Source organism: Anoplolepis gracilipes, chromosome 3 (assembly GCF_047496725.1).
Source record: "Anoplolepis gracilipes chromosome 3, ASM4749672v1, whole genome shotgun sequence".
Classification (NCBI taxonomy): Eukaryota; Metazoa; Arthropoda; class Insecta; order Hymenoptera; family Formicidae; genus Anoplolepis; species Anoplolepis gracilipes.
In genome coordinates, this window is record NC_132972.1 from 17,278,786 (window position 1) to 17,297,839 (window position 19,054).

Here is a 19,054-nt window from a genome sequence, read left to right on the forward strand (position 1 = left end):
ATGCAATACAAATTAAAATAAAGATCACAAAAAATAAATAATAGATGTTAATATAAAAAAATAAAATAGAGATATTTATATATTTAAAAAATATATTAATATGTAATATATAATATATAACGTATAATATAAATATGTATAATAAAACTATATAAATATATATTATATAGTTAAATAAGTATATAATATACAGAGTGTCTCAGAATTTACGGACACGGAATGTACAGCGTGATTCTCCGTACCAAAAGAAGCAACTTTTTCCTCAGCAAAAATGTCAAGGCATCAATAATTTTCCAGTTAGGGTAAACTAGGGTATGATGGCCATATGGAAAAGCTGGTCATAGGCTGTAATTTTTTCAATAAGCGCTACATAGTGCGCTTTTTTAGTCATTACCAAAGATAATCGATATTTACAGTAGTTTATGTGCGTACATTATTCGAAATAACGATATTGCGAATTTTATTTCATATTTTTACTTTTGACTACTTGCAAAGTTTTTCACGTGTCCACTAAAAACTGTTATAACGTCAAATAAATTACAGTTAAGCTATCGTAATCGACGTTAGACATATTATAAAGATATGTAAATTGTTATATGACCTATAATTTTTATTTTCGTTTTCACTATTTTTTTATAAATACTACGGCCATCTTTCCGTCACTATGGTCATCTTTTCTTTAAAAGTTGGGTAAGATGACCAATGCTTATGTTGTATATAAATGCTTATTTTGATAATATAAAATTTCTATTAAATATTTTCCTTTTAATTTCGATAATATTAGGTAATTTACGTTTCAGTGAAGATAATATGCCAAACGCTATTAAAAAATAATAAAAATAAAAGTATGTTTTTTGCATTTTAAAAAACTATGGCCATCTTACCCGAGTTTACCCTATAAGCTATAAGCAATTGAAAAAGACGAGTTTTTCGCAAACTTTGTAGAATTAAAAGATTAACATAATTATATTCTTCAGTTAATTTTAGGTGGAGTTTACTTTACTAAAATTTTTATTTAAGACTTAGTTACAGAGATATATAATAGCAAAATTTGAAAACTAGCAAAAAATGATAATTTATCTTGACATTTTCGCTGAGGAAAAAGTGCTTCTTTTGGCACGAACAATCACGCTGTGCATTCCGTATCCGCAAATTCTGCGACACTCTGCATAAAAATAGATAATTATACAGATATAGTTAGTCATTCCCGATTTCAATAATTTTCGAATATGTTGTCAAGATCAGCACTCTCTGAGTAATATATGAAGGTTTTTATCAGCGCTCCTTGTTTCTTAATGTAATTCTGGGTATATAAATTATATGTTTTTGTATTGTTTGCTGAAAACAAGTTTTTTTTTAATTTTTTGAAACCATATGTAAGATGTCTCAAATCTACCACTACCTGATAATAACAAATTCCTTAAGTTATTGAGAAACAAAAATCCTCGACATTTAAATATTAGAGGATTTTTGTTTTTAAATAACTTTAGGAATTTGTTAACACATGATGCAGTAAATTTGGAACAACTTGTATATGTATATATAGGAATGTGTGTGTTTTATAAAGCGAAACCGGACGCTATGTGGTGGAACTTACTTCTTATAGAAAATTGGAAATCTATGTGAAACCATATGACCTCCAGAAAACGTGTAGGTGGAGCCTTTTCCCCTGCATTCATCTAAAAAAAAAATTCTAACCTAACCCAAACTTATTTCTGATTTTAAATTAAAATTGGAGCTTGACCTTCCTTGACCACGTGTTTTTTATGAGATCATTCTATAGTATAAAATACTACTTTTCTCAAAGACAAATAATTATTTCACATTTTTTAAACTTTGTTAATAACACGCAGGTCTACAAGGTTCAGCTGTTTAAAAAATGTGAGTGATTTCTTACGTAATTTGGTGCGCTGAATCCAAATCTTGTGACAGAATTTGCCTGTCACGTCAGGTTATCGAAATATTTGAGGTTAAAATGCGCAAAAATGTCCATTTTGACCTGGGCATTTTTGGGCATTCTAACCTCAAATATTTCGATTTTGTAATATTCGAAGATTTAGCTTTATGTCTTCTCTCTCTTCTAGTTAACTTCTAACGACAAATTTCATTGTTATTACAATGAAATAACTTTAAAAATCATTACAAAGTCATCAGACGATTGCAGAAGATTATATTAGTCCAATACTTTCTATCAATTCTCATTAAGAAGATGGTATTAATTTTTCCCTAGGAGCTATTCTTTTATTGAGTCAAAAAAAGGAGAAAGAAAAAACCCGAAGAAAAAAATATACAATAAGTCTTACAATTAGTAATCTTCATTCTATCTCGATTAAATAATAATAAATAATAAACAAATTTGCACGTGTTATCGTTTGTATTGAACATAAACATATGAGATAATGAGGTTTCGAAAATATAAATGTAATGAGATCTTCATGTCAAACACATTCATGCATGTAGAACGAATTGTATATACGAGAGAGATCTGTGTTTGGAAATGGTGTGTGGATTATCATTTCATCGCGATTGTCTCCTAACTCTGACATAGATTCATAAAAGCGGGACGACCTCGAGCGGGACTGATTAGCTTGATTGTTGATGGTCGCAGGTCAATAACCATTTGATATCGTATACTTATATGCGCGCGATACAGTCGAAGACGCGAGACTCGCGCGGCCGGCACGTGATTTCGATCAGGAGAAAAGTTGCTAGGAATTCACCGTAATTACATACTTCTACATTTTATTCACGCTATATGTTTATTACACTATAGTTTCTTACTAAATGTGTTTACATTAACTTTTTTTTACACAGCATAGATTACTTTCCTTTTGGCATGTATTATAGAGAACATTCCCAAGTAATATACACTTTGAATTTTGAGTTACACTCTCTTTTGGTTTCTAAGATATGCGATTTTGAAATATGATAGAAATAATTTAAAACAATTTTAGAAAAAGGAATTTTTAGTCCTAATAACCTTAACCTTGACATGTTTTCATTAAATCATGATCCACAATAATTTTTAAAAGTTTTCATCATTATTATTTTTATCATTTTGATCATTATTAAATATTTATTATTAAACATTTAGAGATTATATACATATATGTAAGAGTACATCGAATTAATTTATTTCAAACTTTCTTTCGTGCGAAAAGTTCCAGACCATTATTATACATATAGTTTTATATTTACTTTATTGTAGTACACTCGTCCCAAAAAAACCAATCTAATCTAACCTAATTTCAATAAAAGTAGAAATAGATTTAGGTTATGTTAGAATTTTTGGGGTTTTTTTTCTGGAGTTGCATCAAAGAAAGAGGTTCCATTTATTTTCTGTGTCCCGTTTTTATTTAAATATTTACTTACATTTTTAATAATAAATACTTAATAAAGCATTCAGGATACTTAAATTTCAAGTAGTAACACAATATTGAAGTAAATAAATTTATCTTTATCTGCAGTCATTTTCTAGTAATGACTAGAAATTAGTTAAGCTGTATTACTACACTAATTTCGAGATTCCTAGCGAAATTAATTTACAATAATTCTGAAACATACTAACAGTAACACAAGCAAATATAAACAAAAAAAATTCTTACAAGCGAAATTAAATAGTAATCCACAGAATTGGACAGACGTACTGACAGTGACATTATAATGAGTAAATGTAAACAAAAAAATATAAATGCACAAGTAGAATATAACGAAGAGATAATACAAGTACGAAAATTATGATACTTTAAAATAGCATACCTATCTCAGGAACCAAAAAAAGCACTACAAAATTCAAGACGTTGATTAGGAATGTACTCTCTTCAATATATGTCGAATAGAAAATAATACGTGCTGTGCAAGTTACATTTACCCACAATTGACTAATCAGATTAAAAGAAACAAAAATTTCTTTGCTCTGATTGGTCAATCAACGCTACTTTACTTCAAGGAGTAAATTGTGGCACACAATCCAAGTGCATCAAGAATTCGACCAATGAAATATCGTCAATATATGCAGGATAACCAAACAGTTGCGTAAGCACAAAGAATTGAATCCAGATGTATTTATTCTTACACGCGAATTCATCAAACATGTTAAGATTGAATTGATTACGAAATCCTGATTTGATCGATCACGGATGTTCATTCTTGCGATACTATTTGCAAATATCGTAAAATTTTTTGGCAACAAGATTTACAAACATAATATAATTGTTCGATTTGCGATTATAGTTTTATTTCAATGAAATAACGGATTGTCGACTCCTTTGTTGCATAGAGTTAAAAGTTACTTAATAGAAATGCAAATTGGGTTAAATATTCGGAAAAGACAATATTTAAAAAAGATTTTTCATAACAGAAATAACAAAACTTTTTGAAATTCAAGGAAAATACATTAATAATGATAGGAAAAATTATTTTAGAGAATAAGGGACAATAGTTAGGCAATAATCTTTAATTGAGAGATTTGAGATGGTATATATATATAATACTTGTATCGAATGAATTTAGTAGATAATATTATGCAACAAATTATGAAAAATATATAATAATTTTGAGAAAAAAGCTTTTTAGAAAAATTATCTAATTGAATAAATTGGTATACTATGTCATCTTTTTCTCCTTTCGTTTTTCACACGTAATATCGTAATTCGGGAGCAAAGGAATGCACAAATTCCTAGAATAGATTGGCTTTGACTAATACTCTTGTGTTGCATTCTCATACATGAGTTTAAGGTATTAACAAGTTTGCCGACATTCTGTTCAGGGTAGCGCTTATGCAAGATCGGAAGCCGCAAATTCGATTATCAAGAATGGCGTCAATCGTATCCGCGCTATTATGTAGAGTTGATTGTCGCCGGCGTTGCCAGTGCACAGGTGGGTTGCTTATGTCGGAGCATATTGCGCGGTTGATCCGCGCGAGAAAAATCACTTCTATGTTTGCGACAAAGGTAGGAATATATCTGTTCTAATGATGTTAGAGATCCGTCATCATAGGATGCGCTCCTGTTCATTTCTTTACCGTTCAACGTGAGGCGAGAAAGATTAACAGTTTATTATTATGCAATAATCGTATAAAATATTTATTTATCGATTCACTTTAAGAGATGGATATTCTCAAAACTTTTTAAACTAAGTATAATTTATCGGAACACACTTTTGTATTTATGATTCTTTTACTAACAATATTTGAAATTTCGTTATCGTTTACAATATTTTGAATAAAAAAATCATTTAGTTGCAAATATAAATATAGAGTAAACAGTTATTGTTGCTTTTACTATTGTGATTATTGGCTTAAAAATAATGAAGTGAATAATAATAAATGAAAAATTTTTTAAGAAAAAGGAAAAACTCATGTCAAACAATTTAAAGTTTGCATTTTTTCTTTAATTATTTTTTATTTTTACATTTAATCAATTTTTTCTCTCCCTTTCTCTTTTTTTCTCTTTTCTTCTTGTACTCGTCTTCTAATCAGGTTTAAGGTCGGATGTTTATGTAATTCGTTACCAGCGAAATTGTGTTATGAGATTAAAAGACATTGATCATTTAAGTAAAGACACTGATAGTGTAGGTTTGAAACTCTTTCGCGATATCTAAACACAATTTTTTTGTGTATATCTTCTATATTTTTTTTATTCTTTTAGAATATTAACTAACATCGATAAAAATATCATCGAATTATTCTTCTCAATTATTCTTCTTTGCGTTGAAATTTAATCGCAAGATTTCTAGAAAATTTAATCACGTGTACATTGGCTATTTCGCTAATTGCGAAAATAATCGGTGAGAAACAATTATCGATAGAAAACAAAGTTTATCACTTGTCATTGATCGACAAATACTAAATGCTTTATCAATTCTTCTGTTGAAAGAAAAGGTCACTATGAAAGTATTGGAGAATAAATCGGGAAGACTGCGGCGATTCAAGGTCGATCGGTGCAAAGAACGAGAAGCACACGTTGAGTGGAAAAACTTGTTTAGGTTGAATGGAATAACTCGTTGTCGCTCTCTTCTTTCGCATAGTCGCGCCATAGGTAATAATAATTGATACTAATAAATGTGAAAAGATTTACGATCCGTCTCAGATGGAATTATTAATGGAGATCAGTGACAAATAACGGATGTCGATTATCTTTTGTAGAGATAATCGACTGTGAAAGAAAAAGATTTATATAAATTCTTAGAGTGATAAAAGACTCTAAAGACTAAAAATCAACAAAATATCGCAGAGCTTTAGGAGCGATTAATGTAAATAAAGTAAATAGAAATAGTAAATGTAAATAAAATCAAATATGAAATTTAATATAAATTATAAAATTTAATATAAATAAGGTAAAAATTTAGAAATATAAGTTAATGGTCGCGAAAAACATTATAATTACATACAATAAATAGACGTAAAAATTTAATAAATTAACAATAATCATCATCGAAACGCAAAGAACAAAATAAAAAACGAATACTATATTCAAACACACAAACGTTTCTGTCCTTGACTGAATTCTCTTCAGTGTAAAAGTACAATAAATAATAGAAAAGAAACAGTAAAAAGAAAAATAAAATCAAATCAAATAAGAAAAAATTGTAATTGATGATTATTAAATTTTAGCGTCCATCTATTGTATATAATTACGTCTTATATAATGTTTTTCGTGACCTTATGTTTTTAAATTTTGACCTTATTTATATTTTTTATAATTTAACTTTATTTACATTAACTTTCACTATTGGTTCCTTAAGCTTTGTGATATTTTGTTAAATTCTTAAAAATTTCTCCAAGTATTGTAAAACCTTTTATCAAAGATTTCTAAATTAACTCTCTTTTGTCACATAGATAGAATATATGATATATATATATATATATATATATATATATATATATATATATATATATATATATACATATATATATATATACATCTATATATATATATATATTTGCATAAAATACATATACGCTTTGCTCAACAATTTGAGGACCATCTAAATTTTCCTAAAAAATAAGTAATATTAGCTAACTTTATTAAAAATGAACGTAATTTAAATTTAAAAAAGGTTTTTTAGTTTGAAATACTTACTTTCGAAATCTCATTACTAAATCTTATACTTTTTTTAATTTCTGTGAGTTTGATAATTTTAAATGTAAAAAACTATGAACTGGACAAAATTCGAAACTTTCTTCTTACTTTGTAGATCTGTTACGTATCTAACAAAATTTACGAAATTTTTCAACTTTTTTTAACGTGAAAGCTTGAAGTTTTCTTAAAATATTTTTTTTTTTAATTTTTCTAACAATAAGATCTTTTATTACTAAATTATCGCAGATTAAATAAAAAATGAGTATTTTGATTTTGATTGCTCATAACTCTTAAATTAAAAATCATCGTGTACCACAGGTCTAAAAACAAAAATCTTAAAGCTGAAACTTTGTTTTATCGAACGGAATAATTGCCAAAATTTTGCAAACATATAGGCAGGCTACAAATAAATGAAGAAAATATTTTCGTTCTTTTATTTTGAACAACAAAATTTTGTTCTTCACGTTTTTTTATACTTTTAAGTATCTTGAATTTGACAAAAAATTGCCGTTATCCAAAGTGTACTACGAGAAGATCGCAAAGTCGGATTTACGCTTCGTTGTGTATGTGTGTATATTTGTACAGAGATGAGGTCTTACAATCCATCGTTTTTGCGTTATTTTTTGACTTCGAACTTTTTTTATGGATGCGTGCGTGTGTGTATGTGTGTTTGCACAGAGATGAGATCTTATAATTTCTTGTATGCATGAGTAAATGATGTAGAATGAAGTGTTTAGCGCTAGCGAGATGTAGAAACGGGTAATTTCTGCCTCTATTTGAGATGATTACTCGCAATTAGCTTCGCATATTGATGCAACGGCGTATTACTGCTTGAAGGATTCTTTGTCAGATTTACTAAATCTGAGTTTGGCAACGTCGAGGCGAATGCTATTCGGAAAACTATCCTCAGTTAGCAATACGCCATTGCATCAATATGTGAAATCTATTACACGCAGTCATCTCAAGTTTTCTTAAAATATTTTTTTTTTTAATTTTTCTAACAATAAGATCTTTTATTACTAAATTATCGCAGATTAAATAAAAAATGAGTATTTTGATTTTGATTGCTCATAACTCTTAAATTAAAAATCATAATAGAGGCGGAAACACGCATTATTAAATCTCGCTAGCGCTAATTATTCCACATTACATCATTTAATTATATACACTCTATATAAACACAGCTTAAATCTGATTGTGGGACCTCGTAGTACACTAACATTAATGCTAGCGGTTTTCAAATTTTTTAAAATTTTGGTGGACAAAAAAACTAAAAAAAATGTTGTTTCTTTTCTTTTTGCTGACTTAGTGAAGGTGAATGTACTAGAAATTAATTTTTTAACATTAAATGACTTTATTTTCCATTTTTTTTAACTGTAATTAAGCAATTTTAGAATTTCTTGTATGTTTTGCCCCATAAAAACATAATGGCCACCATAAAAAAATTATATAGCTATGCGGTAATGTTTTGTCAAATTCAGGGTACTTGAAAGTAAAAAACGTGAAAAACAAATTTTTGTTGCTGTTCTACATAATTGTTTTCTGAGTCAAAATAAAAAAAGAAATTATTGGTAATTTTTATGTTATTTTTATTCATTTGTAGTCTGCACATGTTTTTTAAAAATTTTGCAGTTATTTTATTCCATAGAGCAAAGTTTCAACTTAAGGATCTGTTTTTGGAATTACGGTATGATAATTTTCATAATGGAGTTATATATATATGAGAGATCAAAGTTAAAATAATCATTTTTTATTTAATCAGTGATAACTCACAAGGGGATGTCCCAGAATCGGCCCTATCCGGTTTTAACGAACTTGATATATGTTATTATCCTACTCTGCTACTAATTATAAATAAAACACATAATGATAACGCTCAAGCATTTGTGAAGAAAATTATTTGAAAGTTTTCCATGCTTGTGTTATTTACCTATTTGTAAAAAATTGATATCAGCGAACGGTAGAGGAGAGCGTAAGGCCAGATCTATAATAGGTGTAATAGCCTTAAGTAAGAAATTAATCACACACACACACAATCACGTTCAATTATTCTTTTCACATTCATCTGTGATTGACCAATTCCTTACGGCTTCAGGCTTACTACATCCATTATAGATTCGGTATAAAGCAACTGATTATTACAGCATTACGGGTTCGAATCTTTTTTTAGGTTTTTTTTATTATTCCTATAATCTATAATCTGTATTTTTATAGACGTGATTGTGCAACATATTTTTAACATAAAAATTATTTTCTAATATATTTGTTCGCCATTTATATGTACTCAACAAATTATATGAATGGAAATGAAATAGAAAGGAAAAATTAATGAAAATAATTTGATATATCATTTTTTAATTTCATAATTTTATTTTTTTTTTACATTTTTTTATTTATTCTCGAAATTATTAGATTCCTCCGAAAATTTACAATTTCAAATGATATTTATCGTAAAAACATTGGAAGGATAAAATTTGTTTACAATGTGCACATTTAACAAAACCAACTTTTTTTTTACAGACGCAAGGTTTTTTTAATATTGTGATGAGAAAATAAATAAATTGAAATTATTTAAAATGTAGGTTTAAACATATAGGTTTCTCATTAATTAATTTTGAGGTACCACACATGCAAAACGAAGGCCGTTTCAAGGGTTATTGCCACTATCATTGGAAAAATAAAAAAATGCATAAAAAAACCTGAAAAAATTATGAAAGATACTTGAGATATTTTATTTTTTTTTAGTAATTGTTATTTATTATACATTCAAGCACTTATTGAATGTGAAATGAACGTTAAAATACTTTTAAAGTAGGATAAAGGTGTCATATTATGAGATACTTTTTTTTAATAGTTTATATTTTCTTTAATTGTAATTTTTAACTCAAAAACTTTATGTGGTTTTATAGCTAGTACATTCAACTTTTACCACTAAAAAGCATTAACAACTCAAATGTGTATTTTATTTGCTATAATGATTTTTCTTATAATTAGACTTGAAGAATTCGTTTGTTTTGAAAAAGGTATCCTAATATGAGATAGTAAGGTTTTCTAATATAAGACGGTTTTATATTAGGAAATTAAATGCAGAAAAACACACTTTCAATTAAAAACTGTTTCATTAATAATTTTTATTACATAAATAAATTAACATTAAAGATCGCAGTAGAGAGCAGAATATATATCGTACAAATAGTTATGATGACGACACTGAAGCTAAATTAAAATATAAGAATATAATAAAAATAAAAATATTTGATGTAGTGAAATAGTTAGTTACAATTCATAAACTCAAACATATGTTATAAATCAGTATAAATTTATTAAAAGCGAACGTTTCGAGCTCATTGTTTGTCTTCCTCCTCAGCGCAAATAAGTAAACATAAATAATGAAAATGGTATCGGTCACAGTATAAAAGTCGTTAAAAAATATATAAAATATAGACCTCGGTAAGTCAATCGGGCGTGTTCCTCCCACCGCTTCGTCGGCGCGCCTAGTATTAAGTACCAATGGGAGGCTTCTTCGTGCCGCGCGCTCTTGCCGGACGCCGATTGGCTGATCTCTTATAATTAATATTTCATTAACTATTACGAAAATTGCAAAATGGTAGATAACTTTTTTACTCAGTTTAACCTACTCTACCTGCACCTGACGAGTGGTTCGCGAATTATGGGACACCCTGTATATGTATACAGGATGAACCATTTAACTTGAAACATCCAAATATCTCAAAAACTATAAGAGTTATAAAAAAATGTTTCAAATAAAAGTTGTATGATTTCGAGGGAGACATAATATAATGCCACTGATTTGACCTTGAATAATTGTTTGAAGCTCACATAAAGGTCGCCTTTAATTTTTCAAATGGAACTCTTCATTTTTCATAGCACATTCTTGTAGCTTACCTCCAGAGCTTTTCAAAACACTACAATAAAATATTTTTTAATTAAGTACTTTTCGAGTTATGAGGTTCAAAAGTTACAATATTTTGACAAAAATACAACATATCTTGCAAAACATTTAATTTTTGGTAATTTTATCTTAATACTCTTATGCACAGAATAATGAGACGAATCAATTGGTGTAAAGAAAACACATAGTTGTCTTAAAGAAAAAAATATGAATTTGCAACGAACAGCTACATATTTTTTAAGTATATTCTTATATATGTCGTAGGCAAATGGTTATTTTAGGAAAATAGCTTTTGACTAGGCAAATGCTATCTGGCGTGTACGTACTAAAAAGTACATCTTGGAAAAGAACGCTTAGATTCCCATCTAAGCATAGGAGGACGGGGCTTCGCCCCGTCCCCATAAAAAAATATAATAAAACTTGAGAGCGCAGAAACTATTAAGGCTGACAGTACAGCCAGACAACCATTTGCCTAGTCAAAAGCTATTTTCCTAAAATAACCATTTGCCTACGACATATACACACAAAACGAAGCATAAATCTAACCATGCGATCTCTTCGTGGTATGCTTTAGATAACACTAACGCCAGCGGCTTTCAAAATCTTTTCAAATTTCGGTAGAGAAAAAAAATTTTTTAAATGTTTCTTTTCTTCTTACTAATATAATTAGTAAAAGTCAATGTAGTATTATATAGTGGAAACCAATCTTTTAACATTAGTTGACTTTATTTTACATTTTTGTTACAGAAATTAAGCAATTTCACAATTTCTTGTACATTTTGTCCCATAAAAACATAATGGCCACTATAAAAAAAATCGTATAGCTATGTGGCAATTTTGTGTCAAATTCAGTGTACTTTAAAGTATAAAAAAAAATAAAAAACCAATTTTTGTTGTTCCACACAAGTCTTCTGAGTCAAGAAAAGGAAAAATTGAATTTTTACGTTATTTTCATCTATTTGTAGTATGTTTTCATGTTTGTTAAAAAAATTTGACAATTATACCATTTGATGAAGCAAGATTTCAACTTTAAGAATCTCTTTTACTCATTGCGGTACGATGATTTTTAAGGAGTTATGAGCGATCAAAGTTAAAATGTTCATTTTTTATTTAATTGACGGTAACTCAGTAAAAAAAAATAGACAAATAAACAAAACGATTTTGTAGAAAAAACTTTAAGCTTTCACACTAAGAACTTTAAAATTTATGTAGATTTTTTTAGATACGTGACAGGCTCACAAAGTAAAAAAAAATTTCGCATTGTGTCCACCTCGTAGTTTTCTACATATAAAAATTACTAAACTCACAGAAACATAATAATAATGGTGATTTTTCGAAAGTAGAGATTTCAAGCTTTTAAATTTTGTTTATTTTTAACAAAGTTACAGCTAATTGAATTTTGTTTATTTTTTAAGAAAATTCAACTATTCCTCTAATTGTTGTGCGGAGTGTGTGTGCGTGCGTGCGTGTGCATACTTACACACACACACACACACACATCTTATGGTCTCCTTAAAACTGTACAACTTTTGTCTGAAACATTTTTGTCTAAAACGCTTTGTTTCCTAGATAAAAGGGTGATATGTATATATACAGGGTGTCCCATAAAGATTGAATCAACGTTCGTGAGCAGGTAGAGCGCATTAAACTGAACAGAAAAGTCCTGTACCATTTTGCGATTTTCGGAATAATTATTGAGAAATTAATTTACAAAGATCAGCAAATCCGGCGCGAGTATCAGCCCGCCGCAAAAAAGATGGCGAGAAGGACAGCCCTAAGGACGATCGCTAAGCGCGCGCGGCGTAAATAGGCGCCATTGCCTCGCGGTTACCAGGGGCATAGACGAGAAGCGTTGATAAGAACAATAGATTAGCGATTATTATTTAGCGACCGGCCTAGCGGTGGGCCGTCCTTCTTGCCATCTTTTTTGCGGCGGGCTGATACTCGCGCCGGATTTGCCGATCTTTGTAAATTAATTTCTCAATAATTATTCTGAAAACCGTAAAATGGTACAGAACTTTTCTATTCCATTTAACCCGCTCTACCGCTCACGAGCGTTGGCTCGTTAGTTATGAGACACCCTGTATATACATATACATATACAGGGTGTCCCGAAAATGCCGGTAAATATTTTAATAACAGGTTCTTTAGAACATTTTGAGACGAAAAGTTTAAAAATGTCGAGGTTACAATAGTTTTTAAACTGGAAGCAATTATATTTCACGAATGATAGGGCTGAAATTTCGCGCTCTCAGGTACGACAAAATAACAAGTGCTAACATAATATTCATAATATCGTGAAAAGAGCGCTATTTATAGGAGCACTTTTATCACTTGTCATTTTGTCGTAGCTGAGAGCGCGAAATCTCAGTTCTATCATTCGTGAAATATAATTGCTTTCAGTTTGAAAACTATTGTAGCCTCGACATTTTTGTATTAAACTTTTCGTCCTAAAATGTTCTAAAGAACCTGTCGACTAATTTTTTTGCAAAATATTTTGTACAAAAGTTTAATAACCTCGAGGACGTAAGATTAGTTTGAGTGTAGGTATCAAGGTTATGTAAAGATTAACCTAATTTTTTTTAAAGGAATTTTAATTAATATAACTCTAATTTTTTTATAAATTAATTTCTTTCGATATTCTGCGTAAAAAGTTATAAAGGTATAATGGCCAAAAATTTAATAGGTTATTTTATACTTTAATTTAACATTTTTTATTTTGCAATTTTGTGTAAACTTCGAAATATTTCATAAAATATTTATTTTTTTCAATTACTTTGTCACAATATTTTTATGCACAGAATAATGAGAGGAATCAGTTGGTGTAAATAAAACACATAATTAGTAAAAAAACAATCATTGTAAATTGATATTTTTTTAAAAACTATTTTGTATTTTCTTTACATCAATTGATTTCTCTCATTATTCTGCGCATAAAAGTATTTAAATAAGATAGTCGAAAAATGATTAATTTATGAGATATTTCATAGTTTCTGCAAAATTATATCAAATTAAAATATAAAATATCTCGTAAACTATTAAGTTTAAGTTTATTATACTCTTTTTTTAGAATATTAAGGAGGAACTAATATATAATAATTTATATAAAAAAATTATAATAATTCCATTTAAAACAACTAGATTAATCTTCACATTATTTAATTTAAAGTCAAACCAATGGTACCATTTTGGGTGCGTTCCATATGAACGCTCATGCGGTGTAAGCTTATAAGCGCTATTTTCAATCGTTCCGTTTATTGCTTAAGCGCTTAAAATTGCAAACGGAAAGTTGTTCCTTTTGGGTGCATGAGCATCGTGAGCATGTCAAAATGACGGAAAAACAGATTGTTCGTTTGTGTTCACTAATTGTAATAATGTTCGAAATATTGTTTGATGACGATGGAGATTCTTTAAAACTTAATATAGAAGTAGAAAACATTCTTTTAATTCTTAATAAGTATCGCGAGAAAACTGCAATATTACGCCTAAAGAATTACGTAGGAAAGATTTTACCATCATATACCGATGTACAATTTAAATCACATTTCAGTTATTAATCATATATTAATCACATTACAATTTAAATCCATTTTTCTATTCATCATGCGATACCACGGGTGCGTTCCATATAAACGCTCACGCGCTGTAAGCATTCACGCTTTTACTGCCCTACCTCGATGAAATAAGCATTTGTGAGCACGAGTTATGACGTCACAGTGACGTCATTAATGCATTTATAAGCGCTTATAACTCCAAATGGAACAGCGTAAGCAATGCTTATAAGCGCTTTAAGCGTGTAAGCGTCCAAAAGGAACGCACCCTTTATGTCCTCCTCTAAGTCACAAAATTTTTGTACGAAACATTTTACAAAAAATTTAGTTAATCACAAAATAAACGTAATGAAAAGTATTCAAATGAACACCCTATATATATAATATATTTATATATAAATATATACATATATACAGGGTGTTCCATTTTTAAAAACCTCGATAATTCTTCTATAAAGCATTTTCAGAAAAAATGTTTCAGACAAAAGTTGTATGGTTATGGATTTTTTCTTAAAGATAACTATGTGTTTTCTTTACACCAATTAATTCGTCTCATTATTCTGTGCATAAAAGTATTAGGGTAAGATAATCGAAAAATGAATATTTTACGAGATATCTTGTATTTTATGTCAAAATATTGCAACTTTAAAGGTTTATAACTCGAAAAGTATTTAATGAAAAAACATTTTATTATAATGTTTTGAAAAGCTCTCAATATAAGCTACAAGAATATGTAAAAATATATAGGGTGTTCCATTTAAGAAATTCAAAATGACTTTCACATGACCTTCATGTGACTCTTCAAGGTCAAACTAATGGCATTATCTTATGGCCTCCTCAAAATCGTATAACTTTTGTCTGAAACATTTTTCTCTAAAACGCTCTGTTTCCGAGATAAAAGGGTAATATGGGTGGTCATGGACACCCTGTATATAGGGTGATTTAAAACAATCTGATGTCCTTAAAATGACATATTCTTGAGCGAATTTTAAGACGATTTTTCCTTTTATAAAATTTTGTCTGAAGCTTAGTTTCTGAGTTATAATTGAAAATATACATATATATATATATATATACATGGAGAGAGAGAGGGAGGGAGAGAAGGAGGGAGAAGAGAGGGAGGGAGGGAGGGAGGGTGGGAGAGGGAGAGGGAGAGGGAGGGGAGAGAGAGAGAGAGAGAGAGAGAGAGAGAGAGAGAGAGAGAGAGAGAGAGAGAGAGAGAGAGAGAGAGAGATTTGAAAACTATTTTTTATATATTATTTATCTCTTTTCGTGTGTGCTGCTTTTCTTTCAATGATCGATAACATCTTCACGACCTAAGCCGATGTTGACCTCTACCGTCTACCGTTTACTATTCAGCACCGTCAGCTGAGCTTTCCCACCTGCGATTGTGGAGATACCCCTTCTACCATGAGCTTCTCCTCCTTCGAGCTGTTTTATTCTCGAGTCTTTTTATTCTGGATTTCACGGCCGATTGACACTTGTTGCATTTCTCAGTCTCCGTCAATTATTTGCCTATGCATAGCTTTCTGGCGATATGTTATTCTAAATATGTCAAAAAAGATTAGCAGTTGTATCTTTCTTTTTTAAGAAATATCATAGCTTTTTGTTATATACGGGAATGTATCGATTATTTAATTGCATCTTTTTAGTCGATTTTAGTGTGTTAATTGAGTTACAGTGATATGTAGATGTAGAATCAATGATATCTTTAGTAAAATACCTGACTTCTCTCTTGCTTTTTTTCTTTTTTTAATTTCACTTTAGAACTATTATGTAAAAGATTTGTAAAAAAAATGATAGAAAACCAAATTCAATAATGTTAATATCGTATCTTTTCTACCAGTAAACGATTTACTCTTATTTCTAAAGTCCTTTGAAATATTTCGAAATTATTAATCTTTTCCATCTTTTTTTTCATCATCCATCTTCTATTCTCAATTTATCTTGCATTAAAAATAATTACTTAAATGTATTTTCTTCTTGAAAATATATTATCTACTTGAGAGAATCTCCATATCTTATTTTGTGTTACAAACGCGAGAAAATTGGTTTCTTTTATTTATTTTTTCTTCATATATATATCTTTTTTTAAGATGTAAGTAAAAAATTGGACAATCTTCTTCTCCTTTATTTAGACGTATATCCATCCCTCTTTTTTCTATTATAATAGTACATAGTGTCTTTGAAAGAGTCATTATTGTTTCAAATAAAAATATACTAATCTTGCGAAACATGTTTAATTCAAGTGATCGAATAAGAAGCAGTACATTTGGTATTATATACAGTAGTATATATGGTCGTTACCCAAAAAATTAGCTTACAGGAAATTGAAAATCTCGAATGAAAGTCCTGATAAATCGCAAATAGAGGAAAGGGGAGAAGACACGATGGAAAAAAAAATGAAAGAAATGAAGGAGTTACTCTTTGATTAAGCGTGTATGGGGTTAATATCGATCCGTATGCGCGCGCCATCCCTTCCTTGAACTGTTCATGCATTTCCCCACCATCCTTTTTCCCCTCTTTCTCTCGTTTCGATAGACCACCCTCTACCATCCTTAGTTCGAGTTCCTCCAGTTCTGAACACCAACCGGCCGGGTTGTCACTCTGCCCGGGATGCCATGCCCGAGGTCGCCGCCGGTTCCTCCAGGAAATCGTTTCTGGAGCGGGCGCGGAGCAAATTTCTCCGCTGGTTACGACGCTCTCTGCGAACAACGCACCAGGTGAACAAAACGAGCCATTTCGTCTCATTTGCGAAATATATGTCATTCTAATCACAACTCGCGTAGACAAGTCGAGACATTTTCCAGACAGAGAAGGCAAAATCTGTGTGCTCCTTTTGTAGCTCTTGTTCTTGAAATATATGTTTATGTAATTTAAGCTATTTAATGAATTATAAATCAAGAATTATTAATCAATTATAAGAAATATGTACTATGCCATATGCGAACTGCAAAAATTATGTGGAAGTGGTTGCAATCCATAGACTCAAGAGATATAGAGTTTGAGATCTAAATTTTCCTTGCTAGAAATTTAGATCAATAGATATTAGAACAATTATTGAGAGAGAAATCTTTGAAATGAGTCGCTAAAATTGCAAATTTCAAAATATCTCTCCTAATCTTATTGTTACCTTTGAAAAAAACTTGCATGTGTATACATATATATATATATACACAGGGTAGACCAAATAACTTGTTACAAGTTATCTTCTCCGAAACTATTAAAGATATGAAATTGAATTTTTTTACATTAAATAGCACACAGGGCTGACTACTTGGTGTGTAAAAAAAATTTTATGGGGAGCTTTTAGGGGGACAAGAAAGAAAACCTCTCATTTTTTAATTGGAACGAGGTACAATTTTTTTATCTTTGGATAGCTCTCATCAAAATTCATAACATTTACTTGAAATATTTTCTTTTATTTTGTACAGTTACAGAGTTACAGAAAAACTCAATTAATTTTTTAGATATATTTAGAGACGTAGTCTAAGTTACTTCAACCTTGTTTACAAACGTATTTGGCATTAAGAAAGTTATTTCTTACAAAATATTATAACGACTGATCAGAGTAACTAGAGAGGTAGATAGATTATATTATGGAATCATTGTACTAAATATTCAAACTGGTCTACAACTTCTAAGCACGTATTAATGCGAAATTTTTTTACACATCAAGTCAGCATCTGTGTACCATGTAAAAAAAATTCAACTTTATATCTTCAAAAGTTTCGGAGAAGATAGCTTGTAACAGGTTATTTGGTCCACCCTGTATATATGTACACACACATACACACACACACACACACACACACACGCACGCACGCACGCACGCACGCACGCACGCACGCACGCACGCACGCACGCACGCACGCACGCACATACAGGGTGGACCAAATAATCTGTTACAAGCTATCGTCTCCGAAACTCTTAAAGATATAAACTTGCTAGTATATATGTATATATATATAATATATATATATATATACATATACATATATACATATATACTGACAAGTTGTCCTTTTTCTGAAATCTAATAATAAGAGAAGAAGATTAGAAGAGATATTTTGAAATTTGCGATTTTAGCGACTCATTCCAAAGATTTATCTTTCACTGATTGTTCTAATTTCTATAGGTCTGAATTTTTAGGAAGGAAAATTTGGATCTCATAGATTTTAAAAAAACTCCATATCTTGAGTCTATGCAACAACTTCCACATATTTTTTGCAGTTCGCATATGGCATAGTACATATTTCTTATAATTGATTAATAATTCTAATAATTCATTAAATAGCTTAAATCATATAAATAGATATTTTATATATTACTAATGGAGCATCCTATACGAAATCGACCACTTTTTTCCGCGAACATTTTTTATTTGCTTCATTTTTTTATATTTTTGCACTTATTGAAAGTAGTTTCCACGATTTTTTTTAGATTTTTATCTCCATCGATACTCGAGTTATAAATTAAGAAAAGAAATTAATAAAAAAAAATTCAAA

The 19,054-nt window shown here is 29.6% G+C and overlaps 1 protein-coding gene and 1 long non-coding RNA gene across 21 annotated transcripts in view; one reads left to right on the forward strand and one right to left on the reverse strand.

The window, feature by feature from the left end:
- Nucleotides 1–19,054, forward strand: part of Ae2 (anion exchange protein Ae2) — a 56,895-nt gene that overhangs the window by 15,864 nt on the left and 21,977 nt on the right. The window contains exon 1 of one of the 20 annotated variants that reach the window (XM_072888076.1): nt 16,617–17,269. The exons of 14 other annotated variants lie outside the window; for them this stretch is intronic. In XM_072888076.1, coding sequence (XP_072744177.1) covers nt 17,168–17,269 — 102 coding nt within the window. In that variant the 5' untranslated portion in view covers nt 16,617–17,167. Of the gene's footprint in view, nt 1–16,616; nt 17,270–19,054 lie in introns of those variants that run through there. 5 more of the 20 variants (XM_072888075.1, XM_072888077.1, XM_072888078.1 and 2 more) reach the window with 5 other exon arrangements.
- Nucleotides 1,138–1,968, reverse strand: LOC140664028 (uncharacterized). The gene is made up of 3 exons (XR_012046375.1): nt 1,898–1,968; nt 1,598–1,679; nt 1,138–1,338 (listed from the first exon to the last, which is right to left on the reverse strand). It is a non-coding gene; the product is annotated as an uncharacterized lncRNA (long non-coding RNA).